General features: G+C 40.5%; 1 protein-coding gene across 1 annotated transcript in view; it reads right to left on the bottom strand.

The window, feature by feature from the left end:
* SORCS3 (sortilin-related VPS10 domain containing receptor 3) overlaps positions 1 to 22,301 on the bottom strand; it is an 863,487-nt gene that overhangs the window by 183,698 nt on the left and 657,488 nt on the right. The window contains exon 7 of the mRNA XM_006831323.1: positions 5,450 to 5,568. Coding sequence (XP_006831386.1) covers positions 5,450 to 5,568 — 119 coding nt within the window. The remainder of the gene's footprint in view (positions 1 to 5,449; positions 5,569 to 22,301) is intronic.

Below are 22,301 nucleotides of genomic sequence, written 5' to 3'. Positions count from 1 at the left end.
GTTATGCTTGAGCTCATTGCTGTTGCCACTGTGTCAATCCATCTCATTGGGGGTCTTCCTCTTTTTTGCTGACCTTCCACTTTACCAAGCATGATGTCCTTCTCCAGAGATTGTCTGAAGCATGAAAGACAAAGTCTTGTCATCCTGGCTTCTGAGGAACATTTTGGTTGTACTTTCTCCAAGACAGATTTATTTGTTCTTTTTTTTTCAATTTCCATTGCAGAAAGTCAGTTTTACACTCAACCAATCACACTTTGCTTCATTGAAATGATTACAATCTCTTGCATGCGCCATTGGCCAACAGGCCAACAGTATTTGCCTCTATTCCTTCTTCTTTTTCCCTGGATATACAGAAAAACACTCAGGAATATACAATCATTTAAACAAACAAAGGGCACATTTTGCAAGCTAACTTCCTGTCTACCAGCACACAGCCTTTCTCTTTCCCTGAGTCTAGAGTTCTCAGCTGCTCTCTCTCTCTAGACCATCACCTCTGTCTCTATCTCTGTCACTGCTTCTCTGGTTAGGACCTCATGTGCCATTCCTGTTCTTCACTCTTGATGGTTCTAGGGTTCTCTGTTCCTGGAATGCAAGATAAACTACTCCCCCCTTTTGTTACATAACTTCTACCTTTACAGTTATGACAATCGCAATTAGTCATGATAACAATTACCTCCTATTGGGAAAAAAATAGTATCTTGAGAATTAATAAATGAAAAGATGCAATGAAACTGAAAACAATATCATCAGTCAGAACATATCTCTCACATAAATCACGGCACAAGGCAAAACTCATATATGAGAAGGAAGGAACTGATTTACAATTGCACTTACTATATGTGCAAACATTTACTTGCAACTTTGTTGATCTTTTATTTTAATCTTAGAGAGCTGATAGTAGCAAACACAAACAATATCATTCAATTTGCACAAATGTGATGATTACTGAAACTCAATGCTTTCCTCATGCTTATTGGTCTCTGCAATATTTTGGACATTTTTCTATTCCATTGCTTCCCATCTCATTTGTAGTGCAAGCTAAAGTTCTTAAACTGGCCTTCAAGCCCTGTGGGACCTACAACTGTGCTGCCTTTCCGACCCCATCTCTAAACTGGCCTTTCTGATCTCATTTGCTAGTTCTTTTTCATTTCTCTGAACTCTGTTGCAATGCTTTGATGCCCGGTATTTGGATCATTTTTCTTCTCTATCTATGTTCACTCCCTAAGTGATTTTTAAGGAGCTCCGGTAGTGTAGTGGTTATGAATCGGGCTGCAAACCTCAACGTCAGCAGTTTGAAACTACCATCTGTTCCATGGGAGAAAGAAGAGGCTTTCTGCTCCCATAAAGATATACAGCCTTGGAAACCCTGCTCAGGGTTGCTGTAAGTCAGAACCGACTCCATGGTACACAGCCACTACCAAGTGATTTTTACTTTCTAGCTTCAAAATACCATCTATATGCCTGTTGTTGTTAAGTGTTGTCGAGTCAGTTCCAATCCATAGCAATTCTGTATAGGGTTTCCGAGGAGTGGCTGGTGTGCTTGAACTGCTGAACTAGAAGTTCAAACTGACTTTGCAGTCCAGTGCATTAATCCTGACTTTAAAGCATTGAGTAGCCCCTAGTTCTGTTCTAACAGCCGCCTCTTGATCTATGTATAGGTTACTCGTGAGCACAATTAAGTGTTCTGGAATGCCCATTCTTTGCAACGTTCTCCGTGGTTTGTTATGATCCACATAGTCCAAAGTCTTCGCATAGTCAACAAAGCATAAGTAAGCATTAACCCTCAGCGCCACACCAGGATTCCTCCATATGCTGAAATCCCTCCGATTGATATCTCTGGGCTGGCCTTCCTACCACTCCTGTTTCTGAATCCAGCTTCATATAGCTAACTGTCCACTCCATACCTCCATGTGGGGTCAAGGCAGTGTAAGACCTGGCACACCTGCCCCTTGTTCCTTCTGACTATGCTGCACCCTCAATGAGCTCTTGTCCAACCATCTAAGATTGAGTACATTGTAGGAGGCCTTCCATGCCTTCCTGGAAAAGACTGTAATCACTTCTTCATGCCTCTAATCACATCTTCTATATTTTATCAATGGAAACATACATGACAGCAGATGACAGAAGGACAGACAGCAAACACTGATTTAATACTAGGAGAACTGATGTAGAGTAAGTAGTGGACTTGCTAACTACAAGGTTGGTGCTTCTAAACCTAACAACTACTCCTCAGACACGCTATATAGAGTCACTAGGAGTTAGAAACGTCTTGCCAGCACTTAACAATGTTTCCAAACACTGCTTTAGTGTCTTACATGTAGAATAAACAAATGCAATCCTCAAATCAACTTATGAAGGAGGTACTATGATCATTCCCTTTTTATGAATGAATCAAAGGAGGCGCATACCTAAATGTAGCAGACCAAATTCTGAATAAATGCTGGCCATTGGCCTCTAAACTATGTGCTCTTACCACCCATACCTCACAATCTTTCATATCTATGTCTATGTGGACATACATATCACACTATACATATGTGTGTGTAGATATAGTTATCTCTCCAATTAGAGTGTAAGCTTTACTAAGTCAGGGAGTTTATTTGGTTCATTGTCTTGTCCTCAGCATTTAGAACATTAGGCTTGGCAAACAGTTGTGGTTAAGTGCCCTCGAGTCAGTTCTGACTCATAGTGACTGTATAGGGTTTCTGAGGCTGTAAATCTTTACGTGAATAGAAAGCCTCATCTTTCTCCTGTGGAGTGGCTGGTAGTTTTGAACTGTTGAAGTTAGAAATCCTATTCATAATCAACTATGCTACCAGAGCTCACTTGGCAAGTAGTTATTGTTAAGTGCGTGGAGTCAGTTTCGACTCATAACAACCTTGTATATGATTTCTGAGGAGCAGCGGTGAGTTTTAACTGCTGACCTTGCAGTTCAAACAGAGCTTGTGGTCCAGTGCTTACTCTAAAGCATCATCCAGGACTCCTGATAAGTAGTGGTTTGGTTGTTATGCGCTGTGGAGTTGGTTCTGAGTCATAGCGACCCTGTACAGGGTTTTCAAGGCTATAAATCTTTACGGGAGCAGAAAGCCTCATCTGTCTCCCGTGGAACAACTGGTAGTTTCAAACTACTGACCTTAAGGTTCGCAGCCCGATTCGTAATCACTATGTTACCAGAGCTCCTTATAAGTAGTAGTCAACCAATAAAACTTCATTGAATAAAAGAAAAATAGACATCAAGTGAAAGACAAATTTCTGTTGGCTCCTCGTAAAATAAATTAATGTTTCAAAATAGTAAAAATAAATAAATAAAATAGTGAGGATATCTCCTTGCAGAGTTATAAAAAAACACTATTCACACAAAGGAGGAAAGTGAAGAAACAAACAAACAAACGTTTTGAATTCTAAGTCATATTGTTTTCAGAAACAATTTTGCACTGATTCTCATTATAAGCAGTATTAGCATTAACAAAAGAGCAATCAGATTAGCAAATCTATAAAGCAAGCCTCTGCTCCTACTTTAGAAATGACTGGAACTGTAACAATGGGAATGTAATGAAACATTTGAGAAATAACTGATATTAGCAGCGGCTGTGTCATTTAATTTACATTCATTTCATCCAGTGACATAGGCTCACTTCCATGTTTTGACCTTAAGCGAACTGATCAAGAGTGCAGGAAGACAAACTGCTCAAGTTCATAGGCAATCTGCTGATTTCATTTTACCTGTGGCCCCCTCTGTTAAGATCTGGGGGAGGCCTGTCACTGATTTGAGAATTATACACATGGATGGTACCCAGAAACATAGGATTGCCAAGTCAGTGAGTATCAAAAAAGGGCCAAGAAGAGTGCCAAGTATGGGGTATTTTGTAAAAACGTGTTCAAATAATTCTTTTGGTTTTTTTTCAGTTATAAATTTCTCTTTTTTTTTAATGTTTTATTGTGAATTATGTGACCATTTATATGGGCGAACATTAGCTTTACATTCATCCTATCGTATATTGTTTCCTTGCCATGTTTACAATCCTCTCCATGCATCATCATCCAACCAAAGCGTATACCCTGCAATCCTGTCCCACATATCCGCATTCATCAGCCCCACCCAGACAGACTGGATACTACTCAGTGGAGATTCTACCTTCCTCCACACCCTCTTGAAAGCTTGTAAGCCAGTCCCTTCTTGCCTTTGTAGCCCCCCACTTCAGGTAGCCAACGTCCAAGTTGCCCATTCCTGTATACTCTGTGAATGGAGGGGTTAGGAATGATACTCACTATAAAGATTTGTTCCCTCTTTTGAGCTACTGCATCCATAGGTGTAAGTCAAGTTCATCAGATTGTATCAGATTACTTTTTTCACTCTTGTTTCTTCTAGTTGAGTTCTGATCATCCACTCATTGAAGCCAGTAAATGGGTATTATCTGCAAGTGTGGGTGTTCTTATGCAAATGCCCTTTCTTCTTATCAGCTGGATGCTTCACTCTCCACTCTAGTTCTCTGTGGCTATGTCACTGACTCTTGGCCCAAGAGTCCCCAGGTCTTGCCACACTGTTGGTCAACCAGGTCTCCACCTGGGTTCATAGGAATCTATTGAACATTGTAGGGCTTAGCTAGCAGCTTCATTGCTGTTTTTCCCTCACTTCCCCTTATCAGTGATGAACATGGTCACCAATCACAGCGAGCATGTATTCCCATTGAGTCTTAGTCTTGGAAAGGGGTTTGTCCTGAGGGGACCCGACCACTTACCTTGATGTCTCCTGGGCAAGCAACTTGCTTGTTCTTGTAGTAATCAGTTGGACTGCCATCATTGTTTTGTATTTTTCCTGTTGGTCTTTCTTTTAAGAAGTATCTTCTGTTCTTCTAGCCACTCCAGGCTGGTCTGCTTTCCTTTCAAGTGGAAATTTCCCACCTCAGAAGATTCTGGATGGGGTTCAGGATTCCACCTATGGCCTTATGCAATGCAGAGGCTCCACAGGAAGCCTCCTTCACTGGGTATGTTGTAGCCTCGTTTTAGGTATCCCAATCAGTTATAGGCAGAAGACAGGCATATAAGCTTTCTACGGTGATATTTCTGGCTATTCCTTTCTCTCCCCCTCAAGTGTCTATTTTATAATGATATGCCAGGGAAACCAAGATTCAAAAGACAGGCAAGCATCTTAACATTATCAAATAATTCTTAAAAGACAATGATAAGGACACTGATTTACCAAGAGAACTAGGGGAAGTTCAAAACAACGACAACAAAAAACATTCTTGAGGCTGGCAGCTTGTAATCAAGTAGGGAAACAGAAACCTTTCAAGCCACATAGATTCTCTGGGTCCCTAGTGAGAAGGAGGGAACTGCCCACAACTCCACATCTTCCCAAGCTCAGGGAAAGCATCCCCATTTCCCCAATATGCAGCTGCCTTCTCCTATGCATGCCCCCTCTCCCACAGACAGGCCTTCCTGTACTTACCTGAATGAAGATATATTCATCCTGCACAACCAGGGAGCTGATGTCAATGGAACGTGCAAAGGGCCCACTCCGAGTTGTCTCGGCACATTCCTGGGTTCTACAGGTAAGGTAGTGAGCATCTGAAACAGGATGGCAAAAGGCCACTTAGACTCAGAGGGGAGAGGGTGAGCATAGCTCTCATCAGCACACAATACTCAACCTCAGGGGGAATCAATGCTGTCATTGAAAGCAACACTAAGATGGCATCCCGTTGTCTATTTCAAAAAACGGCAATATCTAGTTTAGGCAAAGAAGCAAGGACAGGGTTAATTTCATCTCCCTTTGGTAAAAGGGTAAATTGGTATCGCTTTTTGGAAGGAAGAAATTGGAATATCTGTCAGAATTTTAATGTGCATGTTTTCTACCCAGCAATTCTAATTCAAAGGAAGTTTTCTACAGAAATACTTATGTATTTTCAGAAAAAGACAAGGGCAAAGATGTTCATTGTGACATTCTTCATAACTGAGAAACAGTGGAAACACACTAAACATCCATGTATTAAGAAACATTTAAATGAACTAAGTACATCTATATTACAGAACATGATGCTGCAGTTAAAAGAATCAGGTAAACAGATATGCGTCCACATGGTAATATTTCAAAAATGAGTTGTACTGAAACTCTTTTTTATTATTTAACACTATATTCTGCTCCCATAAAGACAACAGCCCAAATAATCCACGGGGCTGTTCTACTCTGTCCTATACATAGGATTACTATGGGTGGGAACTTACACACACAACAGAACGGAACACTGCCCAGTCCTCGGCCAACCTCACCATCATTGCTATGCCTGAGCCCATTGGTGCTGCCACTGTGCCAGTCCATCTCATGGGGGTGGGGTCTTCCTCTTTTTCTAAGATCCTCCACTTTATCAAACATGATCTTCTTCTCCAGTGACTGGTTCCTCCTGATAATACGCCCGAAGTATGAGAGATGAAGTTTGTCCATCCTGGCTTCCAAGGAGCACTCTGGCTGGACTTCTTCCAACACAGATCTGTTTGTTCTTTTGACAGCCCATGGTATTTCAGTATTCTCCTCCAACACCATAACTTAAATGCATCAATTCTTCTATGGTCTTCCTTATTTACCGTCCAACTTTCGCATACACACGAGGTTATTGAAAATACCATGGCTTGAATCAGGCATACATTAATTAATCCTCAAACTGCCATCTTTGCTCTCCAACTCTTTAAAAGAGATCTTGTGCAGCAGATTTGCCCAATGCAATAAGCCATTTGATTTCTTGACTGCTGCTTCCATGAGTGTTGATACTTGAGCTGAGCCCAATGAAGTCTTTGACAACCTCAGTCTTTTCTCTTATTGGTCCAGTGGTGAGGATTTTTGTTTTCTTTACATTGAGATGCAATCCATACCAAAGACTGTGGTCTTTGATCTTCATCTGTATTTTAAGTCCTTTTCACTGTCAGCAAGCAAGGTTGTATCATCTGCGTATCACAGGTTGTTAATATATATAAATTAGTGCTGATTATTTTTGGGGAGAGAAGTGGACTTAACAGTGATAGAGCTGAAGTAGGACAATTGTTTTTCATTTATTGATGATCTCTTATCTGATAGTCTTCACTTATAGCCATAGTTAAAATTCTACTATCAGACTACTTTGTACATTAATGTCATAAATCTGGCAGTAAGGAACACTGAGGTGGGAGGCAAGAGCATTGGTGGCTATGATGGTTAATTAAGGTTATATGAGGGGGTTTCAGAAAGTTTGTGGACAAATCCCAGTGTCTTTGAATTCCATCTTTCCACAGTCTTTTGAAGCACCCTCATACATGGTACTTGCAATATTCTCCTCCAACACCATAACTCAGATGCATCAGTTCTTCTATGTTCTTCCTTATTCACTGTCCCAGCATGGCTGGGCCAGGATTCTCAATGGCATTGCAGTTAGGTAATGCTCTAACTTGGCAGTGATGTAATGATGTAGTCATCCTCCATATGTGATCTGTTCTGCTTATCCTCCATGCTGGCATAATGTTAATTTTTGTATAATGACCTGGTCTTTGGAATCTAATCACACTGACAAGTGAGGAGTGGGTGTATATATGAGGGGACTTCAAAAAGTCATGGAAAAACAGAATTGAAATATAATGGATATGTTCCATGAATTTTTTGAAGCCCCCTTGTATATTTGTATAATTTTATAAGACGGTATTTACCTATTACTTGAGTAATTTCAAAAGTTTCTTCTAGTGCTTGCTTCGGCAGCACCTATACTAAAATTGGAATGATACAGAGAAGATGAGCATGGTCCCTGAGCAAGGATGACACACAAATTCATGAAGTGTTCCACATTTTGAGATGGAGGCAGAGATGAGGACATGGACAGAGGGAGTAGCTGAGGTCTCTGAGCACTGGCGGCCAGGAGGCAGGCTTGCACAATGTGCCCTTTGGTTGTTTAAATTATTATATATTCCTGAGTGTTTAAGTGTACATTCCCCCACCTCAAAACAAAACAACAACAACAACAAACAAACAAAAAAAAAAACCAGAGGGAATAAAAGCAAATACAGCTGAATGATGATACACGGAGGAGATTGTAATCATCATAATGAAACAATGAACGTGAAACTGATGTTCTCCCATGTAAACTCAATTCACAATAAAAACTTAAAATAAATTTTAAAATAAGTTTCTTCTAAAGATCTCAGCAGCTAAATCTTCCTAAAACAATCCCTTAAAACTGTGGGCAGCAGCGGTAGCTGAGTGGAGAATCCTGGATTTGGAAAGGACTCTGACTATGTCTCAGGCTGGCTCAAAAGAAATCATCCATTCTGGTTTATGGATACTTCTCAAAGAAAACCTACAAGTGAATCCTCTGTAGAACTTAAAGTGAAAAAAAAGGTATTCATTTAATTGAGTTTTAAAAATAATAAATGGTTATAATAAAAAGTAGTATCAGTTCAAATTCAAAAGCAGAGAAATGTTACCATCAAAAACTATATTCATGACTACATGTATCTCTGTAAATCAAATGTTACTTTGTATGTGTGCATGTGTGTATCTAGGTGCCAGTGGGCATGGGGTACAGGGGGCATAGTGGAAGGGGCAGAGAAAAATAAAGGTAAAAGGTTTAAATGAGCAAAATATTTATAATGACTGAGTTTAATACAAGGTTATTTAAAATTATTCGTGACTATTTCTTTAGTGATGAATTGATTCAGCAAATATTCTGTTGTTGTTGCATATTGCTCGAATGCTTGAAATACAGTGATAAATGAGACCCAGCTTCTATAACACGATCTGCTGTCCAGGAAAGAACTTACTCATAGTATCTGTAGCATCAGACACATTTATTTTAAAACATGATGCTAGTCTCAAAGAAACAGATCTTGGTGGGAAATGAACAAATTACTTCAATATGTGTTATACACCTAATTCTCCGATATCCATGTTTGAATAAAGTACATTTGCTTTATGCAGTGCACACAGTGAATTGCTTTATGGCTCTTCTAGCCATAGTCTTTCCAACTCTCACCAAACGATTTCTTCCTTCTGGGTCTGGGTAAGAGAAGGTGGGAGAAGATACTGAGTGCATGATGTGCTTCAGTTGTGAATGATTGTTAACAGAGTTCATTGTGATTGTAAAAACTTGGGACTCCTGCATGGGTATCAAATGAGCCAGCTCACTTTATAGGAGGAGGAGGGATCTCACTGTCATCAAAGAAGAGCAGTAGTGGAGCATGTTCTTTGGACCCTGAGATCCAGATCCCTCCCTGCACAGCGAACCTCCTCAATCCAGGGACAGGAAGCTGTGACATGGGAGGAGTGGCAGAGGGGCAGTAGCAGCAGAATCCAGAGCCAGGGCATGAGACAGTGTGCAGGACTTACTGGCCCACTGAGCAATTAAAACAGAGTAACTTTGGGCAGAAAGCTCACTTGTGGATGGGTGTTTCTGGGCACTTAATCGGTGTGTGGTGGAGGGTGGAGGGGTGCTAGGTTTACTGACCCACCAAACTTGGGTCAGGTACTCTCAGGTTCTGGTGTATGGTGGCGTGATGTCTCTTGTGGGTGTTTATCAGCAATTCTAGAAGAGCTTTGTAACACTGGCTGGGTAAAGAGAGATCTGCCTGTGGGCACGGCTGAGAAGAGGCTGCTCTGACTGGAACAACTCAGCATTTCTGAGACTCAATTATAATCTGTTGTTGTTAAGTGCTACTGAATTGGTTCCGACCCATAGTGACCTGTCTAGGGTTTCCAAGGAGCAGCTGGTGAGCTTGAGTCACTTGACTTTACAACTTTGCAGTCCAGTGCATTAACCCACAGTGCCACACCAGGACTCCTGTAATCTGTTAGCTTCCCTAATATACCTGCTGTGAGCATGTGTCTGAGTTCTGTGTGAACATTGCAATGAATTATTGAACTCAGCTGAGTAAGAGAATTGTGGGAGGAATGGCTGGTGTCTGTTTATACAAAACATGTACCACATTGATTCCATTCTCTCAGTCAACAATCTTCTCCTGTGCCCAGTACTCACTCAAGTCCCTTCACTTTTTTTTTCCACATCCCACACACTTGTTTTCTGCATGTAGTAAATGGTTTAGTATCTCTCTTCAAGCCTTATATACATGTTAAAGTTGGACAATGAAGAAGGAAGACCAGAGAAAAATTGATGCATTGGAAAAGAATAGTAAAAGTACCATGGACAGCCAGAAGAACAAAAAAATCTGTGTTGGAAGAAGTATAACTAAAGGGCTCCTTGAAGCCAGGATGGTGAGACTTGGTCTCTCATACTTTGGACATGTTATCAAGAGGGACCAGTGCCTGGAGAAGGACATCATACTTTCTAAAGTGCAGGGTCGGTAAAAAAGAGGAAGTGCCCCCGAAAGAGATGGATTAGTAACAGTGATAACAACAATGAGCTCAAGTGTAGCTGTGACTGTGAGGATAGTGCAAGACCGTGTAGTGAGTTTTCTCTTGTGTACAGGGAGAGAGTGTCTATGAGTCAGAATTAACTCAATGGTACCTAGCAATAATGAACTTCAGTTATTGTAACTCCCACCACACGATTCTATTCCTGCTAGGTCTGGGTAAGAGAAGGTGGGAGAAGCTACTGATACGATGACAAGATTCAGCTGTGGATGTTAACAGTTTATTGTAATTATAAAAAATTTGAATCTTTAGCATGGGTATAAAATGAGCCATCTCAGAAGTAGGAATGGGAGAGGTTACCATCATCATAGAAAAACCAGGACTGGAGTGTGTCCTCTGGACCTTGAGCTTCCTGTACAGTGAACTTCCTTGACCCAAGGACAGAAAGCTGTGATACCAGAGGAGTACCAGAACCAAATGTTGAGCACAAGACCAAGCAGTGGGCTTCCCAGCCCAAGGAGCAAGTAAAACAGTGATTTTGGGCAAAAGGCTTTCTTGCAAAGTGAGATGCCTCTAGACACTTAACTTGGGAGCAGCGCAGTTTGCTGGCCCATAGAGCTAGAGTCAAGTGACTTCAGGCTGAAGTGTATGGTGGAGTGATGTGTCCCATAGGCATTTATCAGCAGCCCTAGAAAAGCTTTGTAACAGTGGCAGGGAAGCTGAGGAGAGGCTGTCCTTACTGGAAGAACTGTCCTCTGAACTTCCTTAATAAACTCCATAACCGTGAAAATGATTTGAGTTCAATGTGGCCATTGCAATAGGTTCTGGAACCCAGCTGGGTGGAGATGTGTGTGGAAGTGATAGCTGGTGGTCTTTGTTTGCACTCAGCCTTGATAATTCTGCCTCTAAAGTGTTTCCAGAGTCTTCTCTGCAATCCCCTGCCACATGTCTGAGTCAAGTCCTTCTCATCTGCCTTGTCTGTTGTGTCCTTCCATGTGGGTGATGGATTAGAACTGGATAGCAGAGCCACATTCATGTCGAAAACCCAAGCCTGAACAAATTCCACCTGGCTTCAAGACCATCAACAGTTCCCAATGCCCTGGAACAAAGGCCAAATATCTTACTATAAAACAAAAGGCATATTACAACTAGCCTACTAAACGCACATGCTAAGGAGCCAGGTAAATACTGGCATCGGAGTAAAATGAGCTGGAGGAAAGGTGATCATAAACGGAGCCTGGCAGGTAGGCTCAGTGGTGGGGGCTACTGAGAAATGGTGGGGGCTCTGGTGAAATGGGGAGCATTTGCCTCTTTAAGGGGCAGCTTCGTCTCAGATTTAGCTTATAGCTGACATTCAGGAATAAGATATTCTGAAATTCTAAATAAAACCAAAACCCTAGTTTTAAAATCTAAATTTTCTGATTTAAAAATATTGACAATCAATTTAAATTAACAACAGGGTTCAGTGCAAACAAAACCAGTCTAAAGTACAAGTTAAGACCCAAGAGTCACTAATTTGCCATATTTATTTTACCATGTTGTCCCTATCTAGTTGTGCAGTGGAGAGATACCCTACTTAACCCCATTTCCAAGACTAGCCGGTCACCATTATTTCAGTGGCTTCCTCATTTCTCTTCATTATTCATGTTCACAAAGAAAGCGAAGAGTGGCTGCTTTTTCCACCTCTGAGGAGAGAGGGGAAGCAGAAGGCCCAGGCCAAGCTGCCCACCGGGAGTACTCATGGACCCTCACAGTCGGAATAATTTGCTCCTAAAATAAAGCGCCAAAACACAACAAAAACCTGCAGCAAATATAGGTAAAAACTCCACAAGTACTGACATGACACCCATTTTCTTCTTGCCACTGAGTGTCCTAGAAAGCTCCAATGCTGCTAATCAAAGATGCACACAGGAGGACATCTGCCTCTGCCCCCCACCCCAGGTCCATCCCCCAGTGTCTATTCTAGGAGTCGGAATCCACTGGACAGGAGTAGGTTATTTACTATTCACTCTCTGATTTGGACACTTTAGGATAGCTTCATGAGTATTCAAGGCTACTCCATGCAAAATCGAAAGCTACCTAAACCTTGGCCCGTGGCAGTTGAAATATTGTGCCAACCTTGTCCTACTTTTTGGCTTTTCCCTTGCTTGCCACTGCCCAGCATGGAATGAAAGGTCTAATTTAACAAGAAGGCAGCAATAAAATGAGGTTTTGAAATCTACTTAAAATCCAGAGGTCTTGGTGTCTTTAGCTGGGTTTGTATTTTGGAAATCCCAAAGCTTTCATCTTTCAAAATACCTAGACAGGACAGTAAGTATGACAATACCCACTTTCTGTTGAGAATCTAAAGTAGGGTAAGAGAAGGATGAATTATCAGGCAGTCCTGGAGGAAGTGATAGAGGATTGTGGATAGGATAGGCTATTTGTGTCCAGGGTAGGTGGGTGACACCATTCGGCTCAAGCCTCACGTTTACAATGGTCTCAGAATTACACTTTGGGTTCCTACTAAATGAGTTTGAATACAGTCCTTGAGATTCTATGATGTATCTGAAAGAAGATACTTACCATACAACTTGAAATCCCCAAATAGATTTCTAACATGTGTGGACATTTTGGTTTTTAATAATTCTAAATGACTGATAAAAATTAAAATGGCCCAGGTATCTTGAGTGTACTGTGGTATTTGAGAGCAAGGAAAATACTGAGTTCAAATTCCAGACTTGCTACTTACTTGCTGATTGCCCCTGGGTAAGTAGTAATACAGATTTTCATCTGGGAGGAGTGGACAATTCAGTATTTGCCTCTATTGCCATTGGGAAGGAATCCTGGTGACACTGTGGTATAAGCACTGGACTTATACTAACAGAAAGAGTTCGTCTCCCATAAAGATCTACAGTCTTGGCAATCCTAAGGAACAGTTCTACTTTGTCCCAGAGGGTCACTAGGAGTGGGAATCAACTGATGGCAGTGGTGGTGAGTGTGTGCCATGGAGTCGGTTCCGACTCATAGTGACCCTGCATAGGGTAGCCGAGGCTGTAAATCTTTATGGGAGCAGAAAGCTTCATCTTTCTCCCATGGAGCTTCTGGTAGTTTCGAACTGCTGACCCTGGGGTTAGCAGCCCGATTTGTAACCACTACACTACCAGACGGTAGGCTAGGTTTTTGGTTTATTGTCCTTGGAGTTAAATAAGATGATACATGGATTATGAGGATGTGACAGGACCGGACAGTGTTTCATTCTGTTGGACATAGGGTTGCTATGAGTCAATAGGTTGCTATTGATCATACCTTACAATGTAGTATGCATGGAAAATGTTTAGTGCATTTAAAAAGATCAGTAAATGTTAGCTGTGAGGCTTTCTGCTCCTGCCAACATTTAAAGCTATGAGTTAGAACCAACCAGACGGCACCTAACACCAGCATGCTATGCTTTCTCATGAAGACAGAGGGAAAGAGATTAAAGTCTACGCATCTCCCATACATTCAGTTAATAATAAATCATGTTCCGTGGTAGAACTAACCTTCCATGTAGGAGATCTGGTTTGATTCCTGGCCAATGTACCTCATGTATCAGTGGAGGCATGCATGGAGAAAGCTCTCAGTGAAGCTTCAAGACTAAAGTGGACTGGAAGAAAGACCTCGTGATCTACCAAAAACCAGCCAATGCAAACCTTCTAGATCACAACATTGTGCATGGTACCGACATAAATTGGGGACCAACTCAATAACACCCAATTACAAGGTTCTGCTTTATTGTGGAGAATCAAAGTGAGAGATGACAAGTCCTATTAGAAAACTCAAGAAGTCCTGTTTGCTCATGGTTAAATGCTCACATACCAAATGAGAGGTCAGCAGTTCAAAATCATCAGTTGCTCCATGGGAAACAGATGCGGCAGTCTGCTTTTGTATTGACTACAGCTTTGGCAATCTCATGGGACAGATCTACTCTGTTGGAATTCCACTATGAGTTGGAATTGACTCAATGGCAACAAATAGTAAAGTCATGTTCTGAATTTATATCATGTTTGTTTTCTTTAAATGCTACTGCAGTTCAACCTCCCCCCCTACAAAAAAAATGTGCAACTGAGCTGGAATAAACTGAGGAGGTTGGGGTTCCAGGTGGAGGCAGTACTTGAGTTCATTCTAGAAAGGGAAATATGGGCGAAGTTCATGGAAGGCACTGGATAATCACATGTTAATTGGTTGACTTTGATTAATCCTTATTCTTGAACTTCTGCTTTCTATCATCTCTTTTGAAATAGCCTCAAATGGAAAACTCGAAAGGGCAGATCGGAATGAAGATCTCATTTGGATATCTTTGTAGCAAAACCAGAATGAGAGTTTCAAATGCATGAGAATCACAGTGCCCTCATGATTAATGTATTTCAAAATGTGAAATGCCATTCTAATGTAATTGTAAGAGCTGGTGCACTGTTCCACTTACAAAAACTAAGAATCAAAGGCTTTGTTCCCTGCATCGTGAAAAAAGAGGCTCTACTTGGTAACCCTGGAAGTATCTGGCTCTGTTTCAAGTTAGCTCTACTCCTGGGAGGATCCCTCAGGGCGGTGCTAACATCTTCTAAGTACGGTCAGCTTCTGTACCTTCTCCCCTTGCAGATGCTGGACCAAGGATCTCCTGTGTCAGACAGGGCACCCTGAGAACAAGTAGCTTCAGACAGATTCACGTTTTTTAAAAAATTGAATCAAGGTTCATGGAGAAACTGTGATTGTCAAACACTGTAACGTCAAAATCAGAGAATATAAGACATAGTTCTTGTCTTCATAAGAATCCCTAGTCAATGAGGGAGACAGAGTGTTCACACATGAACATGCCTGTGCTGGAGTAGAAGATGCTCAGAAAGCTGAGGCACATAGATGAAGAGACTAAGACATGCTGACATCCTTAGCTTTCTTTTCTTCCAAGTGGTTGCATTTCTGTCCAGAACTTTGAAACGCTCAGGGAGATAGCTTGCAACCTTCTCCACTCCGCAAGGCAAGTTTCTCTTCTCTAATAAATTCCACCCTGCGCTCTGGAGTTCCTCTCTGCACCAAATCTCTCCAAAATGGTCATCTCCTCTGGGTAGAAACATTGTTTCAGTCATCTTTCTTTCCTCAAGCTGACTTTATAAAACCCCAGTAAATGCTACTTAAACTGAATTAAATTACACTAAAAGCCTACATAGTTTAGTTATGTGGAATTATATTGTGACTTGTGATTCTGTTTTGCCTTTGAGATTATTAAATATTCAAAGTATGCAATTTGTCATGCTTCTTGCTAACACACAGAGAAAGAAAAAAACCCTATAAAAAAACAAACTTCCCCAGATTCACTCAACTTCCATCCCTGTGGGTAATATACAGATTGCAAAAAATTGAAAAACTAAATTACAATTGTGAACAAAAAGCAAATTCAGCTCTTCAGGTTTTGTCTTAGAGAAATACCCAGGAGCTATTTATTATGAAAAACATTAACTTTCAAGTGTAAATAAGTAAAAACAAGCAGATTCCATGAAACTCTAAAGAGTTCTTTAGCTTCCATATGTTCCCTTTTTTGTTCAGGAGTGATACTAACCTATTTGCAGGCCTAGAGCAAGAGCAGCGGAAAGGATAGTCCCACAAATGCCTAACGCTACTTGAGGGATGTTGTTGTGGTGTGCCAATTTGAACTCATAGTGACCCTAAAAGACTCCTAACTGCCTCATAGGGTTTCCAAGCTTGTCAACTTTATGGGAGTTGACATTTTTCTCCAGTGCAGTGAGTGATGTGTTCAAACAGCTGACTTTCTGGTTAGCAGATTAGCACTTAACCACACTGATACCAGGAGTCCTGTTGTTGTTAAATACTGTTCAGTAGGTTCCAACTCATAGCAGTACTATATAGGGCTTCCAAGGAGTAGCTGGTGGGTTTGAAATGCTGACCTAGTGGTTAGCAGTCCAGTGCTTATCCTATAGTGTCACATCACAAACAAGTTAGCTTCCATTCCTTCCTATTGGACTTTTGAATTTAGATTTCTTTTGGTGAAACTTCTGACCATAAGAGAATTCCAATAGCACCTGCCTTCTAATAAGAAGGAATCTGGCAAACTTATGAACATAGAAAACTCAAGATGACACTGAATATCTTAGGAATCTTGACACTCCAGTAAGGGCTCTTGTCACACAACATGACAAATAAATTGACTTTGATCATGATTGTTGTTAGATGCTGTCAGTCCACTAAGTTCCAACTACTAGTGACAGTAAGCACAACAGGACAAAACACTTCCTGTCCCTGCGCCATCTTCACAACTGTTGTCAGACTTGAGCCCTTTGTTGCCACTGGGCCAATCTATCTCATTAGGGGTCTTCCTCTTTTTCACTGACCCTCCACTTTATCAAGCATGATGTCCTATCGGGACTGGTCCCCCCTGATAACATGTCAAAAATATGAGAGATGAAGTTTTGTCATACTGACTTCTAATGAACATTCTGGCTGTATTTCTTCCAACACAGATTCTTTTGTTCTTCTGGCAGTCTATGGTACTTTCAATATTCTTCATCAACACCATAACACAAAAGCACTCATTATTCTAAGGTCTTCCTATTTCATTGCCCAGCTTTCAAATACTTATGAGGCCACTGAAAATACCATGGATGGGTCAGGTGCCCATAGTCCTCAAACTGGTATCTTTGCTCTGGAACACTTTAAAGAGGCCTTTTGCAGCAGATTTGCCTAGTGCGATAGTAATTTGATTTCTTGACTGTTGTTTGCTTTGCTTTTGATTGTAGATCTAAGCAAAATAAAGTACTTGACAACTTTAACTTTTCATCATTTATCATGATGTCATTTATTGGTCCAGTTGTGAGGATTTTTGTTTTCTTTACATTGAGGTGTAATCTATATTGAAGGTGTGGTCTTGGATATTCATTGTTGTTGTTGTTGTTAGGTGCCATCGAGTCGATGCCAACTCACAGCAACCTTATGCACAGCAGAACGAAACACTGCCTGATCCTGGGCCAACCTCACTATCGTTGCCAGACATGAGCCTATTGATGCTGCCACTTGGCCAATCCATCTTGCTGGGGGTCTTCCTCTTTTCCTCTGACCCTCCACCCTACCAAACATGATATCCTTCTCCAGTGACTGGTCCCTCCTGACAATATGTCTAAAGTATGAGAGACGAAGTTTGTCTTTGCTCTTCAACACTTTAAAAAGGTCTTGTGCAGCAGATTTGCTTAATGCAATATGTCATTTGATCTCTTGACTGCTGCTTCCATGAGTGTTGATAGTTGATCCAAGGAGAATGAAGTCCTTGACAATTTCAATCTTTTCTCCATTGATAAGAATGATGTTTATTGGTCCAGTGGTGAAGCTTTTTGTTTTCTTTACATTGAGACGTAATCCATACCAAAGTCTTTGATCATCACTAAATATTTTAAGTCCTCTTCACTTTCAGTAAGCAAGGTTGTATCATCTGCATATCACAGGTTGTTAATGGTCTTCCTCCAACCTGATGCCATGTTTTTATTCATATAACCCAGCTTCTTGGATTGCTTGCTCAGCATACAGGTTGAATAAGTATGGTGAAAGAATACAACCCTCTTGCACACCTTTCTTTAATTTTAAACCATCCAGTGTTCCTCATTCTGTTCAAACAACTGCCTCTTGGTGTACAGATTCCTCATGAGCACAATTAAGTGTTCCAGAATACTCATACTTCATAATATTGTCCATAGCTTCTCATGATCCACACAATCAAAAACCTTTGTGTAGTCAATAAAGCACAGGTAAACATCTTTCTGATATTCTCTGCTTTCAGCCAAGATCCATCGGACGTCAGCAATGATAGCTCTCGTTCCACAGCCTCTGCTGAATTCGGCTTGAACCTCTGGAAGTTCTGTCAATGTATGTTTGCAGCTGTTTCTGTATTACCTTTAGCAAAACTTTACTCACAAGGGACATCAAAGAGATTGTCCGATGATTTCCGAATTCTGTTGGTTCACCTCTCTTTGGAATGGACACAAATATGGATCTCTTCCAATCAGTCGGCCAGATAGTTGTCTTCCAAATTTCTTGTCATAGATGAGTGAGTGCCTCCTGTGCTGCCTCACTTTCTTGAAAGATTTCAATTTTTATTCCATTGATATTCATTAGTAACTGTTTTAAGTCCTCTTTGTTTCCAAAAAGCAAGGTTGCATCATCTTCATATTGCAGGTTTTAATGAGTCTCCTCCAGTCCTGATGCCACATTCTGCTTCATATAACTCAATTTCTTGAATTACTGCTCAGCATACAGATTGAATAAATACGGTAAAAGGATACAACCCTGGCACATACCTTTCCTGATTTTAAACCACTCATTATTCCTTTGTTCTATTCTATCAAGTGTCTCTTGATCTATGTATGTTATTCATGAGCACAATGAAGTGTTCTGGGATAACTGTTCTTAGCAATGCTATTCACAGATTGTCATGATCCATACAGTTAAAAGCCTTTGCATAGTCAAGAAAGTAAAGTAAACATATTTCTGGTATTCTTTGCTTTCAGGCATGATCCATCTGACATAATCAATGATATCTGTTGTTTGACACCGTCTTCTGAGTCCAGCTTGACTTCCTGGCAGTTCCTTGTTGATGTCATGCTGCAACCTTTTTTTTGTATGATCTTCAGGAATATTGTATTTGTGTGTGATATCAGTGGTGGTGGTGGTGGTGGTGGTGATGTGCTGTGGAGTCGGTTTCGACTCATAGTGACCCTGTACAGGGTTTCTGTGGCTGTAAATCTTTCTCCCGCGGAGTAGCTGGTAGTTTGGAACTGGTGACTTTAAGGTTTGCAGCCTGATTCGTAACCACTACGCTACCAGAGCTCCTTGATATCAGTGGTATTGCTTGATAATTCCACATTGTGTTGAATCACGGTTTTTTTTTTTTTTGAATAGACAACTATATGGCTCTCTTCCACAGGGTTGGCCATGCTGTCTTCCAGATTTCCTGGCACAGATGAGTGAGTGCCTCCAGTGGTACATGAGCATGTTGAAAGATTTAAGTTTGCATTGTGTCTATTCCTGGAGCAGTTTTTCACCAATGCCTGTAGTGAAGCATGGACTTCTCCTTTAGCGCCATCTTTTTTTTTTTTTTTTAATTTTTTTTTTTTTTATTAAATGTTTTTATTGTGGATTGAGTGAAAGTTTACAGGGCACATCATCAGTTTCACATTCAACGATTCATATAGCTTGTTTCATTACATTGATTATTATCCCCTCCATATACCATCAGTTAATAGTGTTTCTCTCTATCCTCTTTAGCTTTTTTTTTTGGATGGCGGGGAGGGGGGACTTGGCTTTTTGGAATTTTTTAGGGAAGGTTTTTACATTTGTCTGTGGATATCCAGGGTTCATGTATGAGATTACTAACAAGCATTACTGAATAATCAGATGAGGGACAGTTTGCTATGTCTACTAGGTGGCTAAAGTCTGATCCTCAGAGTCTATGGTTCATTGGTTCTTTATCACATACTACCTCTTGAGATGGTTGAACACTGACCATTTCTGCTTATATACTCTGTGTATGCCTTCCATCTTGTTTGGAAGATTTCTGTCTCATTCAAAAATTTGCCCATGTTTCTGTTAAGTGTTGTTGGTATGGTTCAGACATGTAGGAACCCTGTATAGGGTTTCCAAGGAGCAGCTGGCAAATTTGAATGACTGACCTTAACGGTCCAATACTTATCATAAAACACCATACCAGCACTCCTATTTTATCCACAGAATCCTTTTATATTGCAAGTTGCAGATTAAATTTTTTCTTCTGTTTTTTTCAGCTTGAGAAATGTTGAGCATGTTTTTCCATTTTGGTTTTCTAACTCCAGGTCTTTGCACATTTTATTATAACACTTGACTTTGTCTTCTTGGGCTGCCCTCTGAAATTTTCTGTTCAGCTCTTTTACTTTCCAATTTCTTCATTTCACTTTAGTATCTCTAAACTGGAGAGCAAGTTTTAGGGTCTCTTTGAACATCCATTTTGGTCTTTGCTTCCTTTCCTGTCTTTTAAAAGACCTTTTGCTTTCTTCCAGTATGATATTCTTTTTTTTTTTTTAATCAGCATCTTACACTTTATAATACACTCAACATTTATACACAAATTCAGGTTTACAAGTACAAAAGGCAAAGAATCTAAGCAACAGCATCATCAACTAAGTACAATAGTTCAGAGTGTTGTTCCTATTCCCAATCTTATCAACCCAGAAGGGAAAAATACGGATCTGCATGGGGACTTGGCTCAGAAGTTGGAGATGGTATGTAATTCGATATTCTTAATGTCATCTCACAGCACCTCTGGTCTTTGGTCATTAGAGTCTAATTCATCAAATATATTCTTGAGATAGACTTTAAATTCAGATGGCGTATGTTTAACATCATATTTTGCCTCCCATGGACTTGTTTCAATTTTCTTCAGCTTCAAACTGAACTTGCATATGAGCAATTGATGGTCTATTCCATAGTCAGGCCCTGTCCTTTTTGATGATATTGAGATTTTTCCACTGTCTCTTCCCACAGAAGTAGTCAATTTGATTCCTGTTTATTCCATTTGGTGAGAATCCAGGTGCATAGTCAACTTTTATGCACCAACCACGAGCTTAAAAGGTGTTTGCCATGAATAAATCATTGGTCTTGCAAAGCTCTATCACAAGATCTCCGGCATCATTTCTACCACCAAGGCCACAGTTTTCAACTTCCTCTTTGTTTCCTATCTTTGCATTCCAATCACCAGTAATGATCAATACATCTTGACTGCATGCTTGATTCAATATCAGACTGAAGAAGTTGGTAGAATTCTTCAATTTCATCATCACTGGAATTAGTGGTTGGTGCATAAATTTGAATAATAGTCATATTAACTGGTCTTCCTTATGGGCATATGGATATTATCTTATCACAGACAGTGTTGTGCTTCAAGACACTTTGTTAAGTGCCATCGAGTCAGATCCGACTCATAGTGACCTGGTACAGTATTTTCAAGAGTGGTTCATGGGTTCTATGTAAAAGTAGATATTTTGTGGCAAGGAGAGGAGTGATTAACTTTGCAGGATAGATGAGAAGGGTCCATGGAACCATGAAGGGAGAAGAGCGGAGATCAGGACCCTACCCAGAGAAGCAGCAATCCGCAAGATGGAGGCAGAGATGATGACATGGAGAGATGGAGCATCTGGGGACTCGGGACCCAGGGAGGGAGAGGGCCTGTGTGCTGATGACCGGGGGGAGGAGGGGGCAGGCTTGTAGAATGTACCCTTTCATTGATTGGTGATGCATGGACGGGATTGTAACCATGGCAATGAAACAATATATAATAGGATGAATGTAAAACTAATGTTCTCCCATGTAAACTGTCACATAATTCATAACAAAACTTTTAAAAAAAAGAGTGGTTAATGGGTTTGAAACACTGACCTTGAAGCATTTACCCTATAGTGCCATACCAGGACTTCAAGAGAGATCTTGAAATATTCTTTTTGACAATGATGGTGACCCCATTCCTCTTAAATATGTCAATCTTGGCACAGTAAACCATTTAATTGTCAGATTCAAAATGGTTAATACCAGTCCATTTCAGCTCAGTAAAGCCTGGGATATTAATCTTTATGTATTCAATTTCATTTTTGACTACATGCAATTTTATATATTCATCCTTCGTACATTCTATATCTGATCATTAATGGATGCTTGTTGCTCTTCCTCCTAATTTTCAGGTCACTCTAATAATAATAATGACAGTGACGACAGCGTGAAGTAACATTTTTGAATGCTTACTCTGTCAGCTCATATTCTAGAAATGACATGCATTTGATTTTTGTAACAAATTTATATGGCATTACCATTATTATTATCCCCATCGTCTCGATGAGAAAAAATGAAGCACAGAGTGATTACCTAATGTCTAAGGATGTGTCAGAACCTGGATTTGCCCGAAGCAGTTTGACACCCGAATCTGTGACCCTAACCATTA

Source organism: Chrysochloris asiatica, unplaced genomic scaffold, assembly GCF_000296735.1.
Source record: "Chrysochloris asiatica unplaced genomic scaffold, ChrAsi1.0 scaffold00003, whole genome shotgun sequence".
Classification (NCBI taxonomy): Eukaryota; Metazoa; Chordata; class Mammalia; order Afrosoricida; family Chrysochloridae; genus Chrysochloris; species Chrysochloris asiatica.
This window is presented reverse-complemented; position numbering and strand designations above follow the sequence as displayed.